The 24,223-nt window shown below is 31.3% G+C and overlaps 1 protein-coding gene across 3 annotated transcripts in view; it reads left to right on the top strand.

Moving 5' to 3' along the window:
• The window catches only part of LOC134715372 (uncharacterized), a 62,936-nt gene that overhangs the window by 22,641 nt on the left and 16,072 nt on the right, over nucleotides 1-24,223 (top strand). For 2 of the 3 annotated variants that reach the window (XM_063577526.1, XM_063577516.1), the window contains exons 17-31: nucleotides 1,336-1,441; nucleotides 3,352-3,515; nucleotides 6,146-6,193; nucleotides 6,553-6,635; nucleotides 7,006-7,083; nucleotides 7,331-7,499; nucleotides 8,242-8,322; nucleotides 11,857-12,047; nucleotides 12,757-12,829; nucleotides 14,842-15,102; nucleotides 15,697-15,971; nucleotides 16,822-17,007; nucleotides 17,852-18,193; nucleotides 21,712-21,757; nucleotides 21,931-22,152. In XM_063577526.1, the coding sequence (XP_063433596.1) occupies nucleotides 1,336-1,441; nucleotides 3,352-3,515; nucleotides 6,146-6,193; nucleotides 6,553-6,635; nucleotides 7,006-7,083; nucleotides 7,331-7,499; nucleotides 8,242-8,322; nucleotides 11,857-12,047; nucleotides 12,757-12,829; nucleotides 14,842-15,102; nucleotides 15,697-15,971; nucleotides 16,822-17,007; nucleotides 17,852-18,193; nucleotides 21,712-21,757; nucleotides 21,931-22,152 (2,325 nt within the window). The remainder of the gene's footprint in view (nucleotides 1-1,335; nucleotides 1,442-3,351; nucleotides 3,516-6,145; nucleotides 6,194-6,552; nucleotides 6,636-7,005; nucleotides 7,084-7,330; nucleotides 7,500-8,241; nucleotides 8,323-11,856; nucleotides 12,048-12,756; nucleotides 12,830-14,841; nucleotides 15,103-15,696; nucleotides 15,972-16,821; nucleotides 17,008-17,851; nucleotides 18,194-21,711; nucleotides 21,758-21,930; nucleotides 22,153-24,223) is intronic. The other variant, XM_063577531.1, reaches the window with a different exon arrangement.

The raw sequence follows: 24,223 nt of genomic DNA, 5'->3' as shown, positions 1-24,223 counted from the left end.
CCCTTTGTCTGTCGTACTGTTCATCTGTCCGTCCGTTCGTCCCACTTCAGGTGAAAGTTTTTGGTCAAGGTAGTTTTTGATGAAGTTGAAGTCCAATCAACTTGTACACATGTTCCTCATGATATGATCTTTCTTATTTTAAAACCAAATTAGACTTTTGAACCCATTTTCATGGTCCACTGAACAAAGAAATTAAAACTGTGAGTTTCAGGTTCAGTTTTTGGTCAAGGTAGTTTTCGATGAAGTTAAAGTCCAATCAACTTGAAACTTAGTTCACATGTTCCCTTTTGGTTGATCTTTTTACTTTTAAGGCCAAATTGTATTTTTTACTCAATTTCACAGTCCATTGAACATGGAAAATGATAATGCGAGTGGGGCATCTGTGTACTTTGGACACATTCTTGTTTGTCTTATTTATAGATGAAAGGTCAACATTATTTGTTGTCAAGTGGTAAATAGAAGAGACACTTTAATTGCCCATCAAAACAATTATCAATAATCAAGAAAAAAAACAAGTGTGTGAGTTGAGAGAAACACCAAAAAATCAATAGTTTATCTATTTAAATATTTAGTTTCCATTTCTTCAATCACTGTCCTCAATTGTAGTATATGGACCTACTGGCTACAATTTTTATTTAAAAAACTGTGGTAAAATTTTCCTTTAACTGTCATTTCATTGGTTGGTTTGCTGCTAGGTTTCTGTCCAATTGATGTTAACCCATTTCCTACTGTCCTATTTGCCAACAATGAAATCCTTCAATATTTATTGTGACCATCAGGGCAAGTAACTTTTTTTGCCCAGGGACAAGTGCTCACAGCAAATATTTCCACATCCCTGAAAATTGTTATCAGCTTCATGTTTGTATGAGTGCAGCTCCTCTCAGCCCATTAGCTAAAAATTTTGTCATTCTGTACTGCCAAATTGTGGGTCTTATTATTTTTCAGTGTTGACATATTTTAAATGTGACTCCTTCATTTCTCTGAAAACCTTCATACTTGATAGGATTTGTAGTCATCAGGTGTTGTTGACACTACTATATACTTCATTTGTTAGTTTCTACTAGTTATGGGACTTTGACTTTCATTATCATTTTGCACCATAATCACACACCTCTCTTTAACCAATTCTTATGAAGCAGAATTTTATTGTTATCATGTGCATTTGACCAAATGTTTTGGCAATATATTATTATAATGTAATCTGTATAGCTACACCCTATGTTAAGCATAATACAAGAAGCCAAATAATGTGAAAAATACCCATTTGTATTTATAAATTTGCTAAAAGATACAAAATAAACAATGCAATGAAAAATTGTTATTTGATTTTAACAGAGGAACCTAAAAGAGAAGATATTATTCCTAAGAAACAAAAAGAACACAGAAGTAAGATTGTATCAGTGGATGGATCATTAAACGTGAAAATATTTTGCTCGTGTAGGTAAGTATTATTAGCAGGTGTCAAACTTCAGTTTTCGTATTCAAGGTTGGCGGTTTCTCAGGGCACTCGATCTGTCTTCCTCCACCAATAAAAACTGGATGCCATGAAATAGCCAAAAGTGGCACTTTAAGGTGGCATTAAAATACCAACAATCAATCAATCAAATAGAAAGGATGGGCCTTGTAAACCAAGTGATCGATATAATTCATCTGCAGTGATCACTAGCATTTTAACACTTGAGTTCAAACTCTGTACATTGCAGGTGTGCTTGACTTCAATCTTTATTGACTAGAATCATCATTTTCCCTACCAAAGGTCAGTGATTCCCTACAGGCACCCTGGCTTCCTACACCATCAAAAACTAACCGTCATGAAAGTGCACAACATTGTTGAAAGGGGTGTTGAACTCCAGTTTATCTCTCAATTAATTAAAGAAAAGGGAGAAGCCTTAGTAGTCAATTGGTTGGTCAGTAGTTCATTGCAAGTGTTCACTTGCCTATTAATCCAAACTGAGGCATCCATACAAATATAGGACACTGAGGCATTTAGACAAATATAGGACACCCAGACTATTTGAGATAAATCTGCTGTATGTAATTTTTTTTTTTATACTGAATCATTTAACATAGTGTGCATTATACAGCATATTTTGAAATCATTGATGACCAATATTTTTTCATAAATGGATTCTAATGCATTTATACATCATTACGTATAAGAAACATTGAATTTTTGTCGAGCCTGCAACTTTTGTTGCAGAAAGCTCGACATAGGGATAGTGTTCCGGTGGCGGCGGCTACGGCAGCGGCCGCAGTGTTAGCTTACTTCTTAAAAGCTTTATATTTTAGACGGTAGAAGACCTGGATGCTTCATACTTTGTATATAGATGCCTCATGTTACGAACTTTCTGTCAGTCACATGTTCAATGTCCTTGACCTCATTTTCATGGTTCAGTGACCACTTGAAAAAAACCTTCAGAATTTTTGTAATGTTGAATTCTCTCTTATTATAAGTAATAGGATAACTATATTTGGTTTGTGCGTACCTTGCAAGGTCCTCATGCCGGTCAGACAGTTTTCACTTGACCTCGACCTCATTTCATGGATCAGTGAACAAGGTTAAGTTTTGGTGGTCAAGTCCATATCTCAGATACTATAAGCAATAGGGCTAGTATATTTGGTGTATGGAAAGACTGTAAGGTGCACATGTCCAACTGGCAGGTGTCATCTGACCTTGATCTCATTTTCATGGTTCAGTGGTTATAGTTAAGTTTTTGTGTTTCAGTCTGTTTTTCTCATAATTTATGCAATAGGTCTAATATATTTGTTGTATGGAATGATTGTAAGGTGTACATGTCTAGCGGGCAGATGTCATCTGACCTTGACCTCATTTTCATGGTTCAGTGGTCAAAGTTAAGTTTTTAAGTTTTGGTCTTTTTATCTAATATTATATGCCAAAGATCAACTTACTGTAAGGAAATATATTATGATCTATATGTCAGTCCCGCAGGTTTTATTTGACCATGACCATGACCTAATTTCATGGTTCATTGCACTGTGTTAAGTTTTTGTGTTTGGGTCTATTTTTCTTAAACTATAAGTAATACTAAGTCAACTATATTTGTTGTATGGAAGCATTGTTAGCTGTTCATGGCTGCCTGGCATGGTTCATCTGACCTTGACCTCATTTTCATGGTTCATTGGTCTTTGTTTAGCTATCTTGGTTATTGTTAAGTGTATGTGACAGTTGTAATAAAGCTTTATACTTAGGACTATCAATATAGTATAAATGATTAGTAAAGAAGGCGAGACATTTCAGTGTGTGCACTCTTGTTATGTTTTTGTATTAAATTTAGTGGTTTTGATACAATCGTTCCACAGATATGATACCATATTCCACATTTATTTTAGTGATAATGGAATGATTAGAATCTGGGACGAGTTTAAAGTTTTACTCCGAGAGATTTGTTTAGATGATGAGGGAGCCACCCTGTCATCAGCATGTTTCCTTGACAACCTGGCTAACATGCTGGTGGCTTTCAAAAATCATCTGTATATAATAGATCGTAGTAAAGGTAAGTACATAAATGGAATAAGATTATTTTACAGTGTGTCCTTGGATTAAATTTGATATTACTTTAGAGTTTGTCCTTTAGATAAGATTTGATATTATTACACAGTTTGTTCTTTAGATTAAATTTGATATTTTTTAACAGCATAATTGCCAACCTCTGACAATGGGAAATCATGTCATGACATGTCAAAAAGCGTGTGAAAACGCGTGACGTAGATGTGTACGTTTTAATATGAATGTGGTAATGTTCATAATTTCACATACAAATTTGTTAATATAAAAAAACAATATATATTCTACTGTAAACTTATTTTAAACAGTGGTCTGTTATGTTGCTTTTAAATCACCACCACTAGGCACATATATATATATTCAAAACAACTGCCAGTTTCAAGTTTAGTTACATTTATTGATTACAGCATACAATATTAAATGTAACATAGTCAAGTTCTGATAAGAATTCAGTGTCAATTTCTTTATAAATGAAAATGCTCTCCCACAGTAGGAATTGATATTTGTCTGAATTAGCTTTATCAAGATTTGAAAGAATGTCATAATGTTGGTTTTTTGGCAATTTAAAATGTCATCTATTATCTCTGCCATTGCTATTGCCTGGTCAAAACTGGGAAATTCATTAGAAGATAGCTGGTACTATAAGAGCTGACCCAACAGTACTGTGATATTTTCATCCCCATGGCCTGTAAAATCTGTTGAAACTGAAATTGAAAAAGAAAAATGTTTTATAAATTTGATTTCCATTAAATAAACATGTTAAATGTTATTCAAATAGATACATTGTATTTCTCCTCTCACATGTATTGTTTTTATCATTGCAACATAGAATGCACAATGTGTTACTTGTCACTTGATTATTTAAACTCGAACTCCAAAATATAATTTATAAATCTTGAATCTTGGTACGTACACATTGTTTTGGCTTAACAATTGGCACTTTAGACGACGGTACAGGCCCTGAAAGCGACCTCTTTCTGTGCACATTTCCCTTTTAAAGTGAATTTGAAAGAAAGTCACAAAATTGTGAAAATTAATCACAAACTACTTACCTTTAACTGTTTGTCCATATAGAAAAATAAAGAATATGGCAGCCAAACAATTACTTTGAATTTTTCGGTATTTATCGCCGAATAAGGGAAAAAACAGAGAATAGCGATATCACTAATGAGCAAAAAATGAAAAGAACAAAAAAGCTTGTAATTGCATGTAAAGTGGTGAAATCGTGTACACACCATGTGACAAAATCCTCGTGTGTAAACCGTTGAAAAAGCGTGTTTTACACACGAATATCATGTCGCTTGGCATGTAAGTTTAACAGTTTGTCCTTTAGATTAAATTTGATATTATTTAACAGTTTTTCCTTTAGATTAAAGGAGTAGGTCCGGTAAGACCCCTTTTTGGCCCCAAAATATAACAGTTTTACAAAATTGTAAAAATGATAACTTTTAGTTATTTATTGGACAGTTGAATGCGTCTGCTACATAAATATGGGCTGTTTTTGGCAATACAATGAACCTTAATCGGGTTGTAGCACCATTAACTCATGCTAAATTACTGAAATCTTCAAAATTCTATCATTTTAGTTGAATTTTTTACGGTTTCCGTGTGAAACGAAAGTGGCCGCATTCATGTTCATCCTTAACATTGAAATGTAAGTTGTATTTTATGATAATACATAACATATATAAAGGTTGTGAATGAACACGGATGCGGCCATTTTCATTTTTGACAAAAAACATCTGAAAAGTGACGTTTTTTGACATATTTTAGAGATTTTTCATATTTGAGCTTGAATCGGATCGTTTTTAATGATAAAATCAGTTAAAATCTTTCACAGAAACTAATTGAATCAAGTGAAATAGACACTTAAGTGTTTAAAAAGTGGTCAAAATCTTTCGTCAGATGAAACTAAAATTTGAGGCCAAAATGAGTCCTTTCCCAGACCTACTCCTTTGATATTATTACACAGTTTTTCCTTTAGATTAAATTTGATATTATTTAACAGTTTTTCCTAAAAAAATAATTTGATATCAGTTTACAGTTTGTGCATCAGATTAAATTTGATATTGTTTTACAGTTTGTCCATCAGATTAAATTTGATATTATTACACAGTTTGTCCTTTAGATTAAATTTGATATTATTTAACAGTTTTTCCTAAAAATTTAATTTGATATTAGTTTACAGTTTGTGCATCAGATTAAATTTGATATTGTTTTACAGTTTGTCCATCAGATTAAATTTGATATTATTACACAGTTTGTCCTTTAGATTAAATTTGATATTATTTAACAGTTTTTCCTAAAAATTTAATTTGATATTAGTTTACAGTTTGTGCATCAGATTAAATTTGATATTGTTTTACAGTTTGTCCATCAGATTAAATTTGATATTATTACACAGTTTGTTCTTTAGATTAAATTTGATATTATTTAACAGTTTTTCCTAAAAATTTAATTTGATATTAGTTTACAGTTTGTGCATCAGATTAAATTTGATATTGTTTTACAGTTTGTCCTTAAGATTAAATTTGATATTGTTTTACAGTTTGTCCTTAAGATTAAATTGATATTGTTTTACAGTTTGTCCTTAAGATTTAATTTGATATTATTTTACAGTTTGTCCTCAGATTAAAGGAATAGAAGATGAGGATACATTTGATAAAGGTATTTATTTCTTATGAATTATCATCAATACTGAAATGCAGTTTTATTACTTGAAAGAATTCCAATCATGAATTTGCAACTTACCAAAAAATGCAACATTTGATGAAAAGAACCTGATAATTATCAAATCATTATGTCTGATCATTGTAAATTTTTATTTAAAAAATTCTTGACCAAAATCAAATGATACTTTTTATTCAAGACCTTAATTGATCATGATAGGACTGTATGACCGTTTCTTGACCCGTGAATTTAGCCAATGATTAGCAGTGTGGTTAAATAACATAAAATAACTGTATGCTGAATGAGGAGAACATGAATTAGATATAGTTTATTTTATGCTGTATTATTTTTTTCAGAATCTCATATCTCAGAAGAACAGTATGTGTTATATGAAGGCAGCATTTTCCATCCAGAACCAGTAACTCTAGAAAATTATCTTGTAAGTAAAGCATCCTTTCGATCGGCTATGTGAAAACATCATTTTCAGCTTAGAAAGACACATACAAGACAAAAAGAACAATCTAAATTGCTTTTTTTCATTTCACTGACTGGTTAAAGTTGACGTTTGTAAAGTATAACTCTTTAACAATTTTGATTCTTTTTAGTTGAATCTTTCTATTCAGTTTGTTATTTAAAAAGTGAAACTAATTTGATGCAACTGCTCTTCATGCTTCACTGAATATTGATTTGGCTCAGGAATAAAAAATATCTAAATCATTGTTGAAATGTGAAGGCTGTTATCATAATGTTTTTTTTTTTAAAGAATTACATATTTAAAATGAGATTATAATCATACATTTGTTTTTAAGGTGCCATTTCCAGATAAAAAATTTACCCAGGATTTTCTTGAAGGAAAATTAGACTCTGATTCTGGAGATTCTGATGGGGTAAGTTTCATGATTGAATTTTTATTTGTCTGAATTTGTAAATCAAGCATTCATAGGTTTAAGATACTATATTCACTAATTTTTGGTTGATCTAAATCAGTAAAACCAACAACCACAGGTTTATCTTACATTTTTTTCCAGAGCACACAAATACAAAAATTAAGTTTGCTGTCACATAATTTGTATTATTTTTATTCTATTGTCTTCTGTGAACGAAATGAACATTTTGAATATTTATGTTTTCTAGGATTCTGATACAGATTCCACCCTGTCGTTTGCTCCATCAGATATATATGACTCACCTATTCTGACCCCAGATAGTCTGTCCATGTGGGATCTAACCATGGATTCTGAAGTCAGCAAATTTGACCTTTTAGAACACATGAAGAGAACAATTAAACATCTAAAGCAGAAAGGTATGAGTAACCTCCCCTTATTTTAAAGACATTGTTTTCCATATTTGTATATTACTTACTGCAATAGAACAACATTGTGTTGTAATTAATGAATGCTATTTTTCTGCTCAGTTATGCATGGGTATAGATGACAATGCCCATTTATTTAAGACTCATTGATATTGAAATTCATATTTGAGGTTAATTTTCATTCACCGATTGTTTTACAATGATTTAGTATAAAGTACATTACTAAGATATATTTATATTAATGTATTGGAATGCTCCCTGTATTAGTAGATTACCTATTTACTAAGATATATTTATATTAATGTATTGGAATGCTCCCTGTATTAGTAGATTACCTATTTACTAAGATATATTTATATTAATGTATTGGAATGCTCCCTGTATTAGTAGATTACCTATTTACTAAGATATATTTATATTAATGTATTGGAATGCTCCCTGTATTAGTAGATTACCTATTTACTAAGATATATTTATATTAATGTATTGGAATGCTCCCTGTATTAGTAGATTACCTATTTTACAATGATTTAGTATAAAGTACATTACTAAGATATATTTATATTAATGTATTGGAATGCTCCCTGTATTAGTAGATTACCTATTTTACGTAGTATATTCTATATTTGGAAAAAAATATGTAGATAAAATGCATGGCATCTGCATGTATATATATAGTCTTGTTATTACTCTTGCATGTGTAGCAATGTTCTATCTAACAATTTGTTTTCAGCGGAAGATGAACAAAATAACCAATTAGCTTTACAACAACGAAATAAACATAAGATAAGATTGTTGACTATGAGTAAAAAAGGTAAAACCTCAGAATAGAGTACACTGCAATTTCAGCAAAAAATTTCTACACACTTTGAGGGCTTTGTCTTTCTATCCTGCACTTTACACACTTTTAATGAGGGCTTTGTCTTTCTATCCTGCACTTTACACACTTTTAATGAGGGCTTTGTCTTTCTATCCTGCACTTTAGACAGTTTGTCTCCTTTACCCTTCATGTTTGTACTTATGAGCACTTTAAGTCTATCTTTCTATCCCGCACTATAGATAGTTTATTTCCTCCAATTTTCTGATGAATGCTTTATCTTTCTATCCTGCACCATAGATAGAATCTCCTCCAATTTTCTGACAAATGTTTTATCTGTTTATCCTGCACCATAGATAATTTCTCCTCCAATTTTCTGTTGAATGTTTTATCTTTCTATCCCGCACCATAGATAGTTTCTCCTCCAATTTTCTGACAAATATTTTATCTGTTTATCCTGCACCATAGATAATTTCTCCTCCAATTTTCTGTTGAATGTTTTATCTTTCTATCCCGCACCATAGATAGTTTCTCCTCCAATTTTCTGATGAATGTTTTATCTTTCTATCCTGCACCATAGATAATTTCTCCTCCACTTTTCTGATGAATGTTTTATCTTTCTATCCCGCACCATAGATAGTTTCTCCTCCAATTTTCTGTTGAATGTTTTATCTTTCTATCCCGCACCATAGATAATTTCTCCTCCACTTTTCTGTTGAATGTTTTATCTTTCTATCCTGCACCATAGATAATTTCTCCTCCACTTTTCTGATGAATGTTTTATCTTTCTATCCCGCACCATAGATAGTTTCTCCTCCAATTTTCTGTTGAATGTTTTATCTTTCTATCCCGCACCATAGATAATTTCTCCTCCAATTTTCTGTTGAATGTTTTATCTTTCTATCCTGCACCATAGATAATTTCTCCTCCACTTTTCTGTTGAATGTTTTATCTTTCTATCCCGCACCATAGATAGTTTCTCCTCCAATTTTCTGATGAATGCTTTATCTGTTTATCCTGCACCATAGATAATTTCTCCTCCAATTTTCTGTTGAATGTTTTATCTTTCTATCCTGCACCATAGATAATTTCTCCTCCACTTTTCTGTTGAATGTTTTATCTTTCTATCCTGCACCATAGATAATTTCTCCTCCAATTTTCTGTTGAATGTTTTATCTTTCTATCCTGCACCATAGATAATTTCTCCTCCAATTTTCTGTTGAATGTTTTATCTTTCTATCCCGCACCATAGATAATTTCTCCTCCACTTTTCTGTTGAATGTTTTATCTTTCTATCCTGCACCATAGATAATTTCTCCTCCAATTTTCTGTTGAATGTTTTGTCTTTCTATCCTGCACCATAGATAATTTCTCCTCCAATTTTCTGTTGAATATTTTATCTTTCTATCCCGCACCATAGATAATTTCTCCTCCACTTTTCTGTTGAATGTTTTATCTTTCTATCCCGCACCATAGATAATTTCTCCTCCACTTTTCTGTTGAATGTTTTATCTTTCTATCCTGCACCATAGATAATTTCTCCTCCACTTTTCTGATGAATGTTTTATCTTTCTATCCCGCACCATAGATAGTTTCTCCTCCAATTTTCTGTTGAATGTTTTATCTTTCTATCCCGCACCATAGATAATTTCTCCTCCAATTTTCTGTTAAATGTTTTATCTTTCTATCCCGCACCATAGATAATTTCTCCTCCACTTTTCTGTTGAATGTTTTATCTTTCTATCCCGCACCATAGATAGTTTCTCCTCCAATTTTCTGATGAATGCTTTATCTGTTTATCCTGCACCATAGATAATTTCTCCTCCAATTTTCTGTTGAATGTTTTATCTTTCTATCCTGCACCATAGATAATTTCTCCTCCACTTTTCTGTTGAATGTTTTATCTTTCTATCCTGCACCATAGATAATTTCTCCTCCAATTTTCTGTTGAATGTTTTATCTTTCTATCCTGCACCATAGATAATTTCTCCTCCAATTTTCTGTTGAATGTTTTATCTTTCTATCCCGCACCATAGATAATTTCTCCTCCACTTTTCTGTTGAATGTTTTATCTTTCTATCCTGCACCATAGATAATTTCTCCTCCAATTTTCTGTTGAATGTTTTGTCTTTCTATCCTGCACCATAGATAATTTCTCCTCCAATTTTCTGTTGAATGTTTTATCTTTCTATCCCGCACCATAGATAATTTCTCCTCCACTTTTCTGTTGAATGTTTTATCTTTCTATCCCGCACCATAGATAATTTCTCCTCCAATTTTCTGTTGAATGTTTTATCTTTCTATCCCGCACCATAGATAATTTCTCCTCCACTTTTCTGTTGAATGTTTTATCTTTCTATCCTGCACTATAGATAATTTCTCCTCCACTTTTCTGTTGAATGTTTTATCTTTCTATCCGGCACCATAGATAGTTTCTCCTCCAATTTTCTGATGAATGCTTTATCTGTTTATCCTGCATTATAGATAGTGTATCTCATTATTATTTGACTCTCACTTTGTTTTTGTTTGTTTTTTGTGTTTCACCAGTATGGATGCACATATTACTTGCACTATTACTTGGTTATGGCTTTACCAGCACTGATGCACATAGTCTTTTTTGCAGATTTATCCTTTAGTTAAAAATAGAAGCATTTGAACACATGTATTATTCCTTGGAGACTCTTGATTTTAGTTTCAAACTGTATCTCATCTAAATTTTGCCACACTTTAACCTCTTCTTATCATTTTAGTATAATCTCAATATATTGATATCATTTTAATATCATTAATTTATATCTATTTATCTTTATTACTGTTTTTAGATCATCTTGCTCATGGTTTACTGTTTGGTATTTTAAATAAAAATCACTTTTGTTACCAGGTGCAAAGAGAAACCAAACTTAGTCTGGTTCCTAGGTTTTTATATGAGAGTATTGATGTTACTAGATTTTTTATTCAATATATTTATTAAGAAATATTGAATTGTAATTTTGAAATATATGTTTGATTGTTTTTCAAGTGGTTGATTTTCAAATAGATTTCAAATGTATTTTGAGGGCAAACCCCATCCCAGATATATTGTTCTAATAAATAAGTGCACAAAAACAAATCCTCTTTGAATGAATTATACTTGACTTGTGTGTGAATTACTGTAAACCAACTTATTTTCAGGACTTTGGCGAGAAAAAAATGTTAATGTTATCATGGCAGAAATTTTTACATCTTGGATCTTTTCTTATGCGAACACATCAAGAAAAAGAGAAAATCACAAGAATTAAGTATAATGAATTCAGTCTAAAAGGGCTAATTGTGAAATAAACTTCACTGATTTTTTTTTTGATTTTTTTTTTACAGTATATTTAAGTGATTATTTGAAGAGCATATTTTAACAATGATTCTACTCAGATTTATCTATAGTGGTATTATACATTGATAGTTTGATAAAATATAATCTCCATTTAATAATGTGCATACAAGTATGGTATGATTGTATTGTTTCAAAGATAGCAAAAATATGCAATATGTTCACAGAAAGAAAAAAGAGACGAAAGCAGATGATGTTAGCCCAACAGAATGGAGAGGTTCCAGATTTCAATGATAATGATGAAGATGATGAGAAATTAAAGTTTGAAATGCCACAGTTTGGAAACTCTCCTGGTCCCACCCCTGTACAGACTCCTTCAGGTAGCAGACCAACAACACCTGATGACACAGAACAAGAGGTATTTACACCTTCAAAGATCTAGCTGTACATATAGATAAATATCAAATCAAAATCACCCAATTACAGTCCTTTGATCTTGCTATACATGTACCTCAATATCAAATCAAAACCACCCAATTACAGTCCTTGAAATTTTAAATTATCTGGTTGGTCACCCTTGTAGTAAGATTTATAATCTGTATAGGTTACTTGCATATTTGTTTTAGAACTCAGTGCCTACTTAATGTTTGTATTTGTTGTATTTTGAGACAGGGATACTCAAACCTCAGCTTCTGCATAAAATATCTGTATAAATCTTTAAATATTAGACAATACCAGGCCGTGCGGTCATAAAACTTTCGAGTCAGTTTTTTTGTACTCGTACTCGAAAATCAACCAATCAAAATGCTGTATCTCATGTTTCGAGCATGATTTTTGTGCTCCAAGCACTGAGCAAAGTTTTATGACTTCAACCTCTGGTCTGAACACTTCATATTTTGTGTACAGATGCCTTGTATTCTGATGGTCCATATTTTTGGCATATATCCATTCCACTTGACCTTATTTTCATGGTTCATCAATTTCTTAAAAAATGTAGTTTCAGGCATCATTTAAAATGTTATGTCTAAATGGAAATTTCAGAAACAAAAGTTCATGTTTTGGTTAAAATAAGACAATATGTTTACAGTTAGGAGCAGTTTTTGACAAGGTATATTTTTTATTTTTAGAAAATAGAGCAAGCTACAGAGAAACACAAAGATGAACTTAGAACTGTAGAAGAAATAAAAGCTGCGTCGCCTGGTAATTATAGTATTAATTATTATATTGTCTTATTTATATGATTTATAATATAGGACATTAAAACAAAAAGATATGACCAGCTAGTTTATAATTTGTTACTGTGTATTATGAAGTTTCCTTTTTTAAGTAGCAACACACCTGAATCATTACTTTCTGATGTATACATATTACACTTGTTTTCCTGCTAAATAATCTGTAGCCATTTCTATGATTAATTTTGGAAGTACGTATGGAAAGCATTGTAAAGTTTTCAGTGAGGGATTGTATTTAGCATATAGTGATGTCTTAATAAAAAAAAATCAGTCACCATGAAAACTGATTGATATAGATCTTTTTGGTTTCATTTTTATTTATTTACAACTTGTTAAGACTATATATATGCCATAATTTAGAGCTTGTCCTACATAATATATTTCTTGTTAAGACTATATGCCATAATTTAAAGCTTGCCCCATATAATATTTTTTTGTTTGTTTTTGGGATATAAATATGGTAATTGTTGAGCATAGGATAAATAGGAATCTGTTCTGGGTTTTCTCAACTTGTCCTGAAGTTTTCAAACCTGTATGTTCAAAGAGTCTTGAATGTGTTTACATAGATAATTTGTATCTCTCTTTGCAAACATATTTGGGAAATTGAGTCATTATTTGATGAGTAGTTTTATAAAGATGAATAGTTTGTATTATGTTGTGGTTGATCAACTTTGAATTATGGCATCAGAAAAATGTACTTTTTTAGAATTCATCCTGATTTGACCTTTTTTAGAGACTGTGCTACTGTTATCTTTTTACATAGTTCACTAAAATTTTACATCACAAATTGGAAGTATGTTTTTTTTTTCCATACAACATATATTCCATAGAACCAGATATCTTTATCTACATCTTTTAAGAGACATTATATACAATACCAAAGAAAATTTAAATGTATATGAAATGACAGAATCAATACTGTGACCATTCTGACTTTGTAATTATATATAACCTTTGTTTATTATTTATTATTTATTTTCATCAGTTCCTCAACGAACTTATTCTATGTTTGATCATTTAGTACCATTAAGAACTATCATAGAACCTAAAAAATTACCACGGGCAGAGTATGAACTCATTAGAATGCCTAAAACTGCTCATCCTGTGTATGACAAAAGTATTAAAACAACTCCCAGTGATCTAACAATGGATATTCAGTTTGAAAAAGCTTTTGAGGAAATGAGAGAGACCCTAGCTAAGTCCCCAAAAGACCCCTCCATCCCAGACATAAGTATAAACTTGCCAAGTCCAATCAAACTAGACAAGTTTGTTGAGGAAATCCAGTGGGAAGAAAAACAGTTACAAGGTAAAACTGGTGAAGGTCAAACCAAATCACTATGAGTTCAAGGTTAAACTGGCAAAGGTCAAACCAAATCACTATCAGTTCATGGTTAAACTGGCAAAGTTCAAACCAAATCACTATGAGTTCAAGGTAAAAATGGTGTAATTAAAAACAATTCACTATTAGTTCAAGTTAAATTCGTCAAGGTCAATCAAAACACTGAGTTCAAGGTAAAACTGGCATAGGTCAAACCAAATCACTATGAGTTAAAGGTAAAACTAGTGAAGGTCAAACCAAATCACTTTGAGTTTAAGGTAAAACTGGTGAAGGTCAAACCAAATCACTTTGAGTTCAAGGTAAAACTGGCATAGGTCAAATTAAATCACTTTGAGTTAAAGGTAAAACTGGTGAAGGTCAAACCAAATCACTTTGAGTTAAAGGTAAAACTGGTAAAGGTCAAACCAAATCAGTTTGAGTTAAAGGTAAAACTGGTGAAGGTCAAACCAAATCACTATGAGTTCAAGGTGAAACTGGTGAATGTCAAAACCAATCATCTTGAGTTCAAGGTTAAATTGGTGAAGGTTAAACCAAAACACAATGAGTTCAAGGTAAAACTGATGTAGGTCAAACCAAATCTCCTATCCCAGTATAAATCATTTCTAAAATTTGTTATGTTTAATAGGTTTATTGTGTTTCAGGATTAATTGATTCAATTATAGCTCAGAATAAGGAGAAAGAAGAGCAAGAAAAGGCTAAAAAATTAGCCAAGACAGCAAAATTGTCAAAAAATAACAAAATGCAAGGAAGTGACCCTGGGTCATTTTCTGTTCACTCCCATACAAGGCCAGTAGACAATCAGGCAGTGGATAGTGTTTCTGGTTTTGATGATGAATCAAAACATGGCGGTCAGAAACCTACTATGAGAAACAAGCGAAAAAGTGTAAAACATTCAAGAGAAGGTGATCTCTGACACTGAGTAGATTGATATCGTCATCACAAAAAAAGTTTTTTAAAAAACTAACTACCAGCAACCTTTTAACTTGTTTTCCATGACACTATTTCCCAGTATAATCACAAGATGAATTTTATCAATATCATGTTGTTGACTCTAGTTTGGTTTTGTTGCACATGCACATGAGCAATATTGTTTTTGTGTGAAATAATACTCATTTCTGTTTGACTCTTGGTTTATAGTAGAGATATCCTGCCTAATAACTTATTTTTGGAAATATTAGTGTTTTTTCTTGAATAATTTATTTTAAATATTATTATTTAATTTTTTTATTATTATGGAGCAAACATTTTTAAATTTAACAAAAAAATATGTGAAATTATCTAGTGTTGTATAAATATTATCTAGCTAAAATAATATCCTTAAGAAAATTTAAACACTTAAGGAATTTCATTACACAAAATATATATATTTTCTATATTTATTCTGTATGTATTTCAAAAGCTAAGTCAATTATGCTTATAAAAAAAAAAAACATCCTCTGAAGTCTAAAAGTAAAAAATTCTATTCATTGGCAAATTATATTCCCTTTACTATACAGCTGGTATGTCAGAAGGAAGCTCTGCACAGCAGCAACAACAGGAAACTTTAGAACAGGAAACAGGTACAACAGAGAAGCAGGAGGAAAGCAAGAAGACAGTAGAAGAACCAGAAGACAGAACCAGTAAATATAACCTGAAGGATGTTAGTCTGAAAGATTTATCTAAAGGAGACAAAGTTGTACGGAAGAAGAAACGTCCGGACTCAACAAGGAACAAAGAAGCTGATCATGATCATAAGAAGGAAGGAAGTAGTGATGAAGAGGAAGAACTAACGGTAAGTATAATGTAAACTCATTTTCATGAGCAATTTTTTTGAAAAATTTTGCGAATATTAATTGTCGCAAATATGTAAAACTTGATTTCTTTACTAAACTTTATCAAGTAAATAAGAAAATATCAAAATGAAATCGCTATGAAATAGACTTGAAAAAGGGATGGATGCAAAATGAAGTATCCACGAAAATAAGTAGGTTCTCAGATATCGAGGACTATAATTACTATGACTGTAAATATAATTTAAGTATAGAATAATTCTTACCATAAGTTATAATGGAACAATAAAACTAACCTAAACAGTAGCTAGCTATAAAAACTTTTTGTAACAATACATAAAAATTGGTGTTAGTTGTATTTGATAGAGTTGAATTCACTCTGTTGTCGGTGTTTCAGTACTATTGGCTACTATTATAAACATGGTTGTAATTTTTAATTTTTGGTAGAATTTAAAGTGCCAGAAGAGAACCACCGACCTGGAGCAGAAAAATGGGCAATTTTAGTCAAATAATTGACCATTTGCTCCTAAGATTTGAAATTTAAAAAAAAAAAGATTAAATATTGTCAGAAAACAATGCTTTTCAGATTAATATAGACCCAGTAATCCTTGTTTTTATTGCCAGTAAAGCTAAATTAACTGGTAATTATCCACTTTAATAATATTGTCAATGAGACAGTAACCCCACCTCAACTCCAAAGCTCCAAAAGTGACAAAAATAACAATCATGTTATCATGTTATGGTACTCCTGAGTAACTCCTCTGTCCATATCTACATTACAGGAATGTTTTGTTACATAGATATGAAATTTGACTGTAGTATTTTGTAAAAAAATGTATAAACTGTTTTCAGGAGGTACAAAAGAAACTTAAAGAACATAAACTAAAAGAACAAAAAGATCTGAGAAGAAAACAAATGTTAGAACGCAGAATACAACAAAAGAAGAAAGGACCAACTCCGGAAGAATTACTAGAATTAAAAAGGCAAGAATTACTGAAACAACAAAGTGAGAGAATGGATATAGCTCCTCATCTAAGGGTAAGCTATTCACATGCATATGTTTATTGTTGTAGCTAGAGTCTGATTGTTGTCATTTTTTGCAAGAATAAAGTTTAGTACTATTCATTTAAAACGAATACTGGATTAAAATTAAATGTCTTACATTTGCCTGAAATTAACTATAATACCCCTGTCAAATCCTAATCTGGTCCAAATAGGGATAAGTTTGCATATTTTTTGTTACCCAGTACTTTTCAGGATAATCTATTATTGTTTGTCTGTCAATCTTATGATTGCTTTGGATAAAAGTAATTTGTTATAACACTTACATACAGGTCAGATATTAATTTCACTAGTTGTGCCCTATGATTTAATATAATTTAGAAAAGTTGTTTAAATTAGTTTAATTGATTTGAAATTCTTTTTTTTTTTACACAAATTAGCTTTGTTAAATATATGAATCTGTTAAAATATTGAATGATTCCTTTCACATGATACTACCCCAGGATCCTTCATACTCAAATCTAACAGCATAAATACAAAAAAACAATGTATGTCTATTTTTCTGTCAGTCTCATCTTATGTGAGAGTGGTTCTGACACACAGTGGGATCTAAGACAAATTTCTTTAAACAAAAGAGTTGTCTTTCTTTGGATGGTTAATGAATATAGGATCTGAGTTTTACAATTTTAAACTGAAGAAGAATAAGTACGAAATAATAATGCACTACTTATATATTCTCTTAATAAATTAATCACTTAGTATATATTGAAAATATACCTCTATAACAAGTATCACTTAAAAAGATACAGAATCAGATGTATATTATTTTGCTTTGCTTGTGCACTGTTGTGAGCATGCTTTAGCTGCATCCTTATTTTAGCCCAAACCAGCTCCTAATATGAAACCATTGGACAATCAATCACCAGAGAAATTCAAAGAAGATCCTATGATAAAGGTAGACGATCAATCTATGATGGAGAGCATGGAAGAACAGCTCTGGGCTATGGAAGCTGGTGTAGAACCCAAACAACAAGGTTTAATGGGAACTAAACTTGAGTTACCTCCCCTAAGGAAAGGGACAGGTGCTCTTGGGATTAAAGCAAAATATAATCCAGACAGACCAAGGACCATGATAGGGGATAGAAGTAAAACACCAAGCATGGCCCCAACACCAACAAGAGAATTGGACAGATTGGACACACCAGAACCAGTTCAACAGTTGGTGAGTATATATGGTTATACCACAATCAAGAATAAGATCTAAACAGTTGTTGAGTATAAAAGAGTAATAAAAATACCGAACTCCATGGTAAATCCAAATAGATGAAGTCCATAAAAAACTGACAAAATCAAATGTTATCACGGACCAAGTGAGGAGAAACTGTTCCTGATTTTCCAAAGAAAAATTGTTGGTTGAAACCAGGTTTTATAGCTTAATTAACTTGTATGACAGTTGTTCTGTTATATTGACATATTTGGTGAGTAACCCAAACAAACATGGTAGGTAAATGTGACAGTAATTTGAATTCAGCACCCAATTCAGATTATACCACAATCAAGACCCTGCTTTCAAAGTAGTACATTAGGTTATACCACAATCCAGAAACAGTTTTCAAATTGTATACTAGGTCATACCTCAGTCAAGAAACTATTTTCAACATTTGGTGAGTACACTAGGACTAACTCAAATAAAAAACCTGCTAACAACAGTTGGTGAGTATACTGAGTCATATCACAATCTCTTACTAGATCTCAACACTTGTTGAGTAAACTAACTCATACTGCAATCAAGGTGGTGAGTATACTGACTCATATCACAATCTCTTACTAGATCTCAACACTTGTTGAGTAAACTAACTCATACTGCAATCAAGGTGGGGAGTATACTGAGTCATATCACAATCTCTTACTAGATCTCAACACTTGTTGAGTAAACTAACTCATACTGCAATCAAGGTGGGGAGTATACTGAGTCATATCACAATCTCTTACTAGATCTCAACACTTGTTGAGTAAACTAACTCATACTGCAATCAAGGTGGGGAGTATACTGAGTCATATCACAATCTCTTACTAGATCTCAACACTTGTTGAGTAAACTAACTCATACTGCAATCAAGGTGGTGAGTATACTGAGTCATATCACAATCTCTAACTAGATCTCAACACTTGTTGAGTAAACTAACTCATACTGCAATCAAGGTGGGGAGTATACTGAGTCATATCACAATCTCTTACTAGATCTCAACACTTGTTGAGTAAACTAACTCATACTGCAATCAAGGTGGGGAGTATACTTACACAACAATCAAGAACCTGTTTTATCATAGCTATTTTGTGCATTTTTCCTTTGATCATTTTTTGTGATAATTTTCATATCATGCCTCTTGCTTGAGATGGAAAAATTATCACTAGAAACTAAGGAGGCCATGTGGCGTTTCTAACGAAATTGACATTGAAATTGACAACGTCGTCATAGGTAAAATAGCGATAAACAGATTATCATTGGTCATCTCAACTCGATTGCTTTTCTCACTTTCGCTGTACCAGCTCAAGCGAGAAAATCAATCTCGTTGAGATAATCAACGATAATCTATCATTCCATAGTAATGAGTATACCAATACCCAATCAAAGACCTGCTTTCAACAGTTGGAGAATATACTGAGTCACTAATGGATCCAGAACTTTTTATAAGGAGGGGGCACTGACTGATACAGTGATTCCCTAAAGAATCAACCAAATTTTTCCCCACAAAAAAAGAGATCTGATATCAGATGTACATGCCAATATAATTGCCTCTACAATATTCAATAGACAAATTTATATAGCAATACTGAGGATTCGCTATTATTTTTTGGATACCGATTTTGCAATCAACAATAATTGGTATGAACAAAAATAAATGTATTTAGATTTGGAAAAATCAGTACTAATACATATATATCAATGACTTATATACTTTAGATAGATGCACTTTATTTATATAAATTTTTTACTTATAGTTTTATATATCATAACAGAAACACATCATGAGTATTAAATCCTTTTTACTTTTGCCAGTTATATTTTTTGTTGTGCTTTTGATATTGTTGATGTTATGTATGATTGCTTGCTGCAGTGTTGTTGCATTTTTAAATGTGTTTCAGCAAACCATGGGTTAATATTGAATTGTGAACATCAATGAGTAATTTGATGTCTTGAAAATGATTTTTACATGAATGTAAAAATATTTTCTGATGGTATTAAACCTACCCAAGTTGAAAACATTGAAATTTTCAGTCTATTTTTCAATTTTAATTTGATCTTGCAAGGTGAACATTTACCAAACTCTGCATGTTTCTTTGTCATTCAGTTATTTAATACCTTGTAGTTACGGGAGTATACTGACTAGAAGTGAATGTGGATTATAATTAATTCAAACATATTTATTTATAATGAATTGGGAAACAAGTTTTACAACTTAAATTAATCCCTTTCCACTTTACGTGTGCGAGTGCTGCCTTATAGTGGCATTAGCCTGTTCTTTTTTTTTAAATCTACAAGAGTGTCTTTTACATGCAAGAGATATAGCTCTCTTAACATGGGTCAGCCATTTATCATCCCTTTCCAACGGACTATCATTGTTTCCTCAAAACCATATATAATTGGCAAGATCTGCCTAAATTTAAATAAGAAGATGTAGTATGAATGCCAATGACAACTCTCCATCCAAGTCACAATGTTTGTTTTAATACTTCCTGACAAAACAGTGACTTTAGATTTTACAAACCCAAATGTTTTTGGCCATAATATACCTGTTTACATTCATAATCAGTTTCCAGATACTTATATAGATAGGTGCATCTAGAAATTAAACAGGCTATTATTTGAACTTGGAATTATTTTTAATTATGGAATTTGCATTATTTCTTGTGTTAGAAATTTTTGATGAATTCCATGTTTATTCTGTATCATAATGTTCTGTGCTGCACACAACATATTCTATTACAAAGAAGATAGCACATTTTCAATAGAATGGATTGTGCCGCGCACAAAACTATCTATACAAAATACACTGTGTTGAAAGTGTTATGCTCCGCTTAAAACATAATAATACAGAATAAACATGGAATTAATCAAAAATTTCCAACACAAGAAACTATGCAAATTCCATAATTAAAAATAATCCCAAGTTCAAATAATAGCCTGTTAAAAATGTTTAAGACAAATGTCTAAATTAGATTGTGTGTTATCTACCCTGAATTTGGTAAGAAATTGCAACTGAGATTATTTTGCCAATAGAGTTCAACCTGCAAGAATTTAATGTTGTACTTTGGTTGGTTAAGTGGTTGATGCCAACATCAATACATTCAAATTCTTTTCTTTGCAACCATGCATCCTTTGAGCCTTTTTGATGTTAATCAAATGCTGCCAAAGTGGGATAACAGCATATGAGTCAACTAAGGATGGAAACAACTACAGGTTAATGTTAGGCCTTCAACAATGAGTAAAACTATATCATTTAAGTGAATTATGAGAGGCTCATATTCATTACCAGCAGTTTCATTGCTAATTTTACAATTCAAAGGCAGTTGCTAAAAATGTGGGGATATGTTATTCATATATACTATTGTAGATAATCTATGTTTATTCATATATTTTGCTATGTATGTATTTTTCTTAATACATAAGTAACATATTGAAAGAATGGTTGATAAATATTAATGATTCAATAGTACTATTATATTTTTTTTATACAGAAACCTGGTGGACAAGATGACGCTTTGGATACATCAAATAAAGCAGGTTAGTATAACCTTATTAATTATCAATTTTCTGTTGTATGCAAATATCATGTTCAAACTTTAAAGTAAGAAATGAAGCAAAAAATTAAACAATACCCCATTTTAATATTTATCTTATGATCATTTTAATGCATGATTGTAATTTTGAGTTATTTAAATGTTTTTGCACAAAAGTGAATGAGTCAACTAGGAGAGTAGCTGATGGAGAAGAAGGAGACCTCCCTGAAGTAGGAGATGAAATGGACCCCCGATGGTTGGATAGACCAAGGTCAAGGATTGATAGGTCTGGAGCAGAGACCCCTACAGCTGCACTAAGGAGACTTAAAGAACAAAAAGCTAACTCACAGCCCATCAAAGTTATTTTACCTCGAGAGACAGATCAGCAGCTTGAAGCATGTAAACCAGCAACTCTTGTTCTTAGCCTCTAACCTAACTTTTCTTTGTATTTAATCATTCAGCTAACTTCATTTAACTGTTGATTATTATTTTTATTAACACATATTCATTAATCTTGTAGTTAACATTTTGTTTTATTTATCCTTTAGTTTAACAGTAATCTACTTATTTTTACAGCTATACAAGATTCTAGTTTAACTTATTAACCAATTTGTTCTATTTTTGAGTTATTCCTTAGCTGTTAATGTTATAAATGACTAACATTTAGTTAACCAATTGTTTACTTTGTTAATAACCAGATATTAATTAATCTAAGCATGTTATTTTTTTATTTCATTAACCTTCTGCTAACTACTGTTTGTGCCACATTCATCAGAAATAAAAAAAAATCTTTGGATTTCTATAGATATAAGAGGATGTGGTAAGAGTTACAATGAGACAACTCTCCGTCCAAGTCACAATTTGCAAAAGTCATCTGTTAAAGGTCAAACCACATTTAGACCTCAGACATACAGTGCATTAGGTTGTTCAAACATTATATTCAAGAATCAAGATAGACGATTATTAAACTTTTTTCTGTAAACAAATATATTTGTAAAAAGTTCTACTTTTGTCAATGTGTGCTATAAATATTTCTGGGGTTTTAAAACTGGAAACAATAGGCTCTTTTTAAAATATTTCAGTTATTTTTTATAATTTAATTCTTAATTCCATTTTTAAACCAGAGTAAACCTTGAAAAATGTTGATGACGTCACGGTTACATGACTAAATTATGTCTATGAGTTGATAAACAAAACAACGTCAGCCAATCAGAAGACGTGTTACATCCAAAATTAAATTATATCTTTTTACCTTAAATTTAAGACTGAGAGAGTGGAACAAACATTAGTGTGTACCTTAATCTAATTATTAATGCACTGTTATTTTTACTCATGCACACTGGTTACCCCTGCACACTGGTTACCTCTCTATTGTATACAATCCTGCTATAAATGCACCACACAGTACACTTTAAAATAGAAATATGTACAAAGGGAGAAAATCTTACTATTATTTTAAAAAAGAAGTACAATTTGTTCATGCTCCCTGTGGAAAAAACTTTAAGGTGGTACCCCAACACTTTCACTCAAATTAAATTTGCTCGTTTAATTTTCTTAATTTTGACAGAGTATTTACTTTGACCCTTTAACCAAAATATATAAATATCAAAGTTTTTGAACCAACCATTTTATCAGAAAAATTACACTGGTTATATAGCAGTTTGACAAACACTAATTCTTATCATTGAGAAGCTTAATATTCCCTTTACAACACAATGTAATTTAAACGTTTAGCTGATCTTACAGAGTTATCTCCCTGTAGTGTTAGGTACCACCTTAATTGTAATTCCCTTGAACTGAAGATTCAAGGAAGGATATTTGTTTGTATCTCATTGGTTTAAAAAAAAAAAGCTTGTTTCTTAAACAAACAAAAAAAGAAGGAAATTCCTAAAAAATATTCTGATCCCCAATTTGATGAAGGGTATAAGATTTTCAGAAAAAAATAAAACTTTTATTTTTCATAACAAATTTTATTAATTACCTTCAGTAGTTGTTACTTTATCATATAGTACAAAAATCATTCAAAAAAATCAATTCTTGTTGGCCCCAGGGGACTTTTAAAATGTAGATATTATTGAAAAAGCTCAAAATTATCTCCCTTTGGTGCAAAAATGCCATTTTTTGGCATTAAAATTTAAAAATCTTTTTTAAATCATCGGTGACCCATATTTTTTATTTATGTTTTCGAATAAGCTGTACATAAACTAAATAATTGTAAAATTTAAGCGATTTCTGTAATTTAGTTCTTTTTTTATTTCGATATTACCGCTTTTTCTCCTATTAGTTCAACAGAAAAAAAGGACATTTACAAAAATGTATGCCTCTTTCGAAGGCAGATTGTGAGCGTAAATGAACGGTGACCCCATTTTTTTATTTCAATTTTCTATCAAGCATAAGATAAAATTTATTTATAGAAAAATATAGCGAAATCCTATATTAAATTTAAAAAAATGATTTAGACCCGCGAGCC

This window comes from Mytilus trossulus, chromosome 1 (assembly GCF_036588685.1).
Source record: "Mytilus trossulus isolate FHL-02 chromosome 1, PNRI_Mtr1.1.1.hap1, whole genome shotgun sequence".
Classification (NCBI taxonomy): domain Eukaryota; kingdom Metazoa; phylum Mollusca; class Bivalvia; order Mytilida; family Mytilidae; genus Mytilus; species Mytilus trossulus.
Note: the sequence above shows the minus strand (reverse complement) of the source record. Positions and strands in the feature narration are given on the sequence as shown.